Source organism: Coregonus lavaretus (genome assembly GCF_964263955.1).
Source record: "Coregonus lavaretus genome assembly, chromosome: 1".
NCBI lineage: Eukaryota > Metazoa > Chordata > Actinopteri > Salmoniformes > Salmonidae > Coregonus > Coregonus lavaretus.
Genome location: NC_139988.1, coordinates 95,154,720 through 95,161,972, shown reverse-complemented (window position 1 = coordinate 95,161,972; position 7,253 = coordinate 95,154,720). Strand labels below are relative to the sequence as shown.

General features: G+C 45.4%; 1 protein-coding gene across 1 annotated transcript in view; it reads left to right on the top strand.

Annotated features, from left to right (window-relative positions):
• LOC311149796 (sphingomyelin synthase-related protein 1-like) overlaps positions 1-6,950 on the top strand; it is a 49,118-nt gene extending 42,168 nt beyond the window's left edge. The window contains exons 4-6 of the mRNA XM_084187023.1: positions 3,225-3,342; positions 4,325-4,475; positions 4,696-6,950. Coding sequence (XP_084043149.1) covers positions 3,225-3,342; positions 4,325-4,475; positions 4,696-5,000 — 574 coding nt within the window. The 3' untranslated portion in view covers positions 5,001-6,950. The remainder of the gene's footprint in view (positions 1-3,224; positions 3,343-4,324; positions 4,476-4,695) is intronic.
• Positions 6,951-7,253: the final 303 nt, after the last annotated feature.

The window sequence follows — 7,253 nt, the reverse complement described above, 5'->3', positions numbered from 1 at the left end:
GGTGTCTCGCTGGTCTGGGCGGGAGAGTGTCTCGTTGGTCTGGGAAAGTGTCTCGCTGGTCTGGGCAGGGTGTCTCGCTGGTCTGGGCGGTGTGTCTCGCTGGTCTGGTCAGGGTGTCTCGCTGGTCTGGGCGGGTTGTCTCACTAGTCTGGGCGGGGTGTCTCGCTGGTCTGGGAGAGTGTCTCGCTGGTCTGGGCGTGGTGTCTTGCTGGTCTGGGAGAGTTTCTCGCTGGTCTGGGCGGGGTGTCTCGCTGGTCTGGGCGGGGTGTCTCGCTGGTCTGGGCGGGGTGTCTCGCTGGTCTAGGCGGGGTGTCTGTTGATCTGTTGCTCCTGTGTGAGGTGTTGGGGCTGTGGTTGAGGGCGATGTCCTTTAGGGTCCGGGCGAAGGTGGGCACTGCTGCCCTGTTCGCTGCTCTGGCACCCCAATGGTGGAACAAGCTCCCTCACGACGCCAGGACAGCGGAGTCACTCACCACCTTCCGGAGACACTTGAAACCCCACCTCTTTAAGGAATACCTGGGATAGGATAAAGTAATCCTTCTACCCCCCCTTACCCCACCCCACCAAAAAAAAAAAACATATTGTAAAGTGGTTATCCCACTGGCCATAAGGTGAATGCACCAATTTGTAAGTCGCTCTGGATAAGAGCGTCTGCTAAATGACGTAAATGTAAATGTTGTATTGGTGGACCTGGTCGTAAAGGCTGTTCCAGTCCAGGGTGGAGTGGTGGGCCAGGTAAACATTTGGTTTTGAGGCACAGTCACGGGAAATACTTGCGTTTACCCGCTGTATGGTAGCAGGGTGGACGTTTTTTCGTGGTAGCAGGGTGGAGATAACCATTTGTGCGTTGTGGAAAGTAGAATACGCTTTTTCAATCATTCCCTTGAGTGCTGTGGCCACACTTTCCTGCTGTGCTCTCAGGTCTTTTGTTCGTGTGTATTATTATGTGGCTGGGTGACCCTTTTTGGTCCTCAGACAGAAGGTGTAGGGCTCGCTGGGAGGTTGACTTTCCGCTTGGGGTTGCTCGTCTGTGGGGTTGTATAATGAGGAGGTTTGGTCTGACACGCTCGGGGTGGGTGTATCTTTCTCAAGAGAGAGCTTATCCTGCTGAGCTATCTCTTTGATTATGTGAAAGTCCAGCTGAAACTGTTTGGGGTTGCCCTGTACCATTACTGTTCCAGACTTATACAGGTTGACTTTGGCTGACTCAGAGTCCTCGTTGTCTACTATCCTGAGTTTCCACCCATCGCTAACATCCCCCCCATCTTAACAGAGGGGTAGTGTGTTAATATAGCACTGTGCCAGGGGATGGTCTGTTAATATAGCACTGTGCCATGCCAGGGGATGGTCTGTTAATATAGCACTGTGCCAGGGGATGGTGTGTTAATATAGCACTGTGCCAGGGGATGGTCTGTTAATATAGCACTGTGCCAGGGGATGGTCTGTTAATATAGCACTGCGCCATGGGATGGTCTGTTAATATAGCACTGTGCCAGGGGATGGTCTGTTAATATAGCACTGTGCCAGGGGATGGTCTGTTAATATAGCACTGTGCCAGGGGATGGTCTGTTAATATAGCACTATGCCAGGGGATGGTCTGTTAATATAGCACTGTGCCAGGGGATGGTCTGTTAATATAGCACTGTGCCAGGGGATGGTCTGTTAATATAGCACTGTGCCATGCCAGGGGATGGTCTGTTAATATAGCACTGTGCCATGCCAGGGGATGGTCTGTTAATATAGCACTGTGCCATGCCAGGGGATGGTCTGTTAATATAGCACTGTGCCAGGGGATGGTCTGTTAATATAGCACTGTGCCATGCCAGGGGATGGTCTGTTAATATAGCACTGTGCCAGGGGATGGTCTGTTAATATAGCACTGTGCCAGGGGATGGTCTGTTAATATAGCACTGTGCCATGCCAGGGGATGGTCTGTTAATATAGCACTGTGCCATGCCAGGGGATGGTCTGTTAATATAGCACTGTGCCAGGGGATGGTCTGTTAATATAGCACTGTGCCAGGGGATGGTCTGTTAATATAGCACTGTGCCAGGGGATGGTCTGTTAATATAGCACTGTGCCAGGGGATGGTCTGTTAATATAGCACTGTGCCAGGGGATGGTCTGTTAATATAGCACTGTGCCAGGGGATGGTCTGTTAATATATCATATTGAGGTGTCTGTCTCTCTCTAGGTCTAATATTGTCTCTCTCTCTCTAGGTCTATCATATTGAGGTGTCTGTCTCTCTCTAGGTCTAATATTGTCTCTCTCTCTCTAGGTCTATCATATTGAGGTGTCTGTCTCTCTCTAGGTCTAATATTGTCTCTCTCTCTCTAGGTCTATCATATTGAGGTGTCTGTCTCTCTCTAGGTCTAATATTGTTTCTCTCTCTCTAGGTCTAACATATTGAGGTGTCTGTCTCTCTCTAGGTCTAATATTGTCTCTCTCTCTCTAGGTCTATCATATTGAGGTGTCTGTCTCTCTCTAGGTCTAATATTGTCTCTCTCTCTCTAGGTCTATCATATTGAGGTGTCTGTGTCTCTCTAGGTCTAATATTGTCTCTCTCTCTCTAGGTCTATCATATTGAGGTGTCTGTCTCTCTCTAGGTCTAATATTGTCTCTCTCTCTCTAGGTCTATCATATTGAGGTGTCTATCTCTCTCTAGGTCTAATATTGTCTCTCTCTCTCTAGGTCTATCATATTGAGGTGTCTGTCTCTCTCTAGGTCTAATATTGTCTCTCTCTCTCTAGGTCTATCATGTTGAGGTGTCTGTCTCTCTCTAGGTCTAATATTGTCTCTCTCTCTCTAGGTCTATCATATTGAGGTGTCTGTCTCTCTCTAGGTCTAATATTGTCTCTCTCTCTCTAGGTCTATCATATTGAGGTGTCTGTCTCTCTCTAGGTCTAATATTGTCTCTCTCTCTCTAGGTCTATCATATTGAGGTGTCTGTCTCTCTCTAGGTCTAATATTGTCTCTCTCTCTCTAGGTCTATCATATTGAGGTGTCTGTCTCTCTCTAGGTCTAATATTGTCTCTCTCTCTCTCTAGGTCTATCATATTGAGGTGTCTGTCTCTCTCTAGGTCTAATATTGTCTCTCTCTCTCTAGGTCTATCATATTGAGGTGTCTGTCTCTCTCTAGGTCTAATATTGTCTCTCTCTCTCTAGGTCTATCATATTGAGGTGTCTGTCTCTCTCTAGGTCTAATATTGTCTCTCTCTCTCTAGGTCTATCATATTGAGGCGTCTGTGTTCTCTGTTTGGAACAGTGTTTCTGCTGCGTTGCGTCACCATGTTTGTTACCTCCCTCTCTGTACCTGGACAACACCTGCAGTGCTCCAGTAAGGTGGGGGACACACTTACACACCCAAACTACCTGGTGATTGGTTGATTAAAGGACAGAGTCTGGTGACTGGTTGATTAAAGGACAGAGTCTGGTGACTGGTTGATTAAAGGGCAGAGTCTGATGATTGGTTGATTAAAGGGCAGAGTCTGGTGATTGGTTGATTAAAGGACAGAGTCTGGTGACTGGTTGATTAAAGGGCAGAGTCTGATGACTGGTTGATTAAAGGACAGAGTCTGGTGACTGGTTGATTAAAGGGCAGAGTCTGGTGATTGGTTGATTAAAGGGCAGAGTCTGATGACTGGTTGATTAAAGGACAGAGTCTGGTGACTGGTTGATTAAAGGACAGAGTCTGGTGATTGGTTGATTAAAGGACAGAGTCTGATGATTGGTTGATTAAAGGACAGAGTCTTGATGACTGGTTGATTAAAGGACAGAGTCTGGTGACTGGTTGATTAAAGGACAGAGTCTGGTGACTGGTTGATTAAAGGGCAGAGTCTTGATGACTGGTTGATTAAAGGGCAGAGTCTGGTGACTGGTTGATTAAAGGGCAGAGTCTGGTGACTGGTTGATTAAAGGACAGTCTGGTGACTGGTTGATTAAAGGACAGAGTCTGATGATTGGTTGATTAAAGGACAGAGTCTGATGATTGGTTGATTAAAGGGCAGAGTCTTGATGACTGGTTGATTAAAGGACAGAGTCTGGTGACTGGTTGATTAAAGGGCAGAGTCTGGTGACTGGTTGATTAAAGGGCAGAGTCTGGTGACTGGTTGATTAAAGGGCAGAGTCTGGTGACTGGTTGATTAAAGGACAGAGTCTGGTGACTGGTTGATTAAAGGGCAGAGTCTGGTGACTGGTTGATTAAAGGGCAGAGTCTGATGATTGGTTGATTAAAGGACACACTGTTCAGATCATTGCTAACTCTTTGTGTGTGTGTGTGTGTGTGTGTGTGTGTGTGTGTGTGTGTGTGTGTGTGTGTGTGTAGATGTATGGTGATACGTGGTCTAAGGTCCAGAGGGTGTTAGCTATATGGAGTGGCTTTGGGATGACGCTGAATGGAGTGGATACCTGTGGAGATTACATGTTCTCTGGTCACACTGTGGTGCTCACCATGCTCAACTTCTTCATCACAGAGTGTGAGTCATACTGTGTGTGTGTGTGTGTGTGTGTGTGTGTGTGTGTGTGTGTGTGTGTGTGTGTGTGTGTGTGTGTGTGTGTGTGTGTGTGTGTGTGTGTGTGTGTGTGTAACAAAAACATTTGTCACAAAGTGCTGAATAACATCGTGACCTACTAGAGGTCAGAGAGTAATATTACAATGTCTGATTCTATACTGTATATCATGGATATTTCCCATAGATACTCCTCGTAGCTGGCACCTGATCCATACCATCTCCTGGGTTCTGAATCTGTTTGGCATCTTCTTCATCCTGGCGGCTCATGAGCACTACTCCATCGATGTGTTCATAGCCTTCTACATCACCACCAGACTCTTCCTCTACTATCACACTCTGGCCAATACCAGGGCTTTCCAACACAGCCGCCGCGCTCGGATTTGGTTCCCCATGTTCTCCTTCTTCGAATGTAACGTCAACGGCCCTGTTCATAACCAGTACAACTGGCCCTTCAGTGGGCCCGCCTGTATGAAGACACTCATTGGATAACGCACAGTTTAGGGTTAGCCTTTAGCTAGTGTCAGGGTTCCATTGGCCAGATTTTAACTCCAACCTGGGGAATGAAGTATGTTCTAGAATCTAAATAATTACTTATTGTACTTTCAGTATTCTACAGATAATGAATCGATAGCAGTAGATACTGAGCTATTTATAATGTATGTTGTTTATTGATGAGTTGTTTAAATCAGTTAGTTGTGTGTTAGGGTATGTAACTGTCCATATGTAATCTATGGGAATCTGTGCTTCATTCACATCATGTATGTACACTGAGTGTACAAAACATTAGGAGTCTTTCCATGACATAGACTGACCAGGTGAAAGCTATAATCCCTTATTGATGTCACTTATTAAATCCACTTCAATCAGTGTAGATGAAGGGGAGGAGACAGGTTAAAGAAGGATTTCTAAGCATTGAGACAATTGAGACATGGATTGTGTATGTGTGCCATTCAGAGGGTAAATGGGCAAGACAACATATTTAAGTGCCTTTGAACAGGGTATGGTAGTAAATGCCAGGCACAACGGTTTGAGTGTGTCAAGAACTGCAACGCTGCTGGGTTTTTCACGCTCAACAGTTCTACCACCCAAAGAACATCCAGCCAATGGGTCATTGATGAAAGAGGACAAAGGAGGCTGGCACGAATTGTGCAGAGCAACAGACGGGCTACAGTTAGCCGACTGCCAGTCCAGTACAACACTGGTGCCCAAAGACCCATAAAATAATGCACAACTTGTCGTACCTTCACACGACCTTACAGAGTTCCACTTCTTTCAGCAAAAAACTAAAAACTGAGGTTGCAGTGGGCTAAGGAACGAAAACGCTGGACACTGGAGAATTGGAAAAACATTGGCTGGTCTGATGAATCCCACTTCCTGCTGTTTCACGCTGATGGGAGGACTAGGGTATGGAGAAAACCACATGAGGACATGCATCCATCATGCCGCATGCCAACATTGCAGCTTGGTGGTGTGATGTTGTGGGGTGTGTTTTCATGGCACACATTGGACCCCTTGATAAATGTGGAGCAATGTTTGAATGTCCCAGGATATCTGAATATCATTGCCAATCAGGTGCATCCCTTCATGGCAGCATTGTATCCATCTGCAAATTGTTTTTTTCAGCAGGATAGAGCACATTTTTTCAGCCCCATGCCACAAGGCTAGGATTGTCAAGGAATGGTTCCACAAACATGACAGTGAATTCAGCTTACTGCAGTGGCCTGCCCAGTCGCCAGATGTCAATCCAATTGAGCATCTGTGGGATGAGATGGAACGAGCTATTCGGAGTAGAGATCCACCACCAGCCAACTTGACAACTGTGGGAAGCATTGGAGACAACATGGGCCAGCATCCCTGTGGAGTGCTTTCGACACCTTGTAAAGTCCATGCCCCAACAAATTGTGGCTGTTCTGAGGGCATAAGTGGGTGCAACTCAATATTGAGAAGGTTTTCCTAATGTTTTGTACACTCAGTGTATGTTTTAGTTCATTTATTGATACTTGTTTTGTTGTTGATAAATCGTTTTTTTGCAATACAGAAATGGTTTTACTTCTAGCGGGGCATAAGAAGGGTTAGAACCATTACACGTTTACAACAGAAGCACAACCTAAGTAATCCATATCCTATTTACAATGCTGTTCTGTTGTTCTATTGGACACTAGATCCTGTTCTGTTGTTCTATTGGACACTAGATCCTGTCCTGTTGTTCTATTGGACACTAGATCCTGTCCTGTTGTTCTATTGGACAGTAGATCCTGTTCTTTTGTTCTATTGGACACTAGATCCTGTCCTGTTGTTCTATTGGACAGTAGATCCTGTTCTGTTGTTCTATTGGACACTAGATCCTGTTCTGTTGTTCTATTGGACAGTAGATCCTGTTCTGTTGTTCTATTGGACACTAGATCCTGTCCTGTTGTTCTATTGGACATTAGATGCTGTTCTATTGGAGAATAGAATCCAACTGTGATCAAGCTGGTATGCTCTGATTAATCAGTTGTGAATAAATGTTTTTAACTAAAAACGGTGTGTGTCTTGCTTGTGAGTGAGTGAATGTGTATGTATAGCTATTTATGTGTTTCTACCCCTCTTGTAAATACAAACACTTTCTCAGATGTGCAAAAGTTAATCAGTCAAAACAGCCTTCCGTATTTGCATCATATTTACTGTTCCAGCTCTGCCTCAGAGATTGATAGATATAATAATTATGGGGAAATTCACTATGTATATAGAGATATGGGGAAA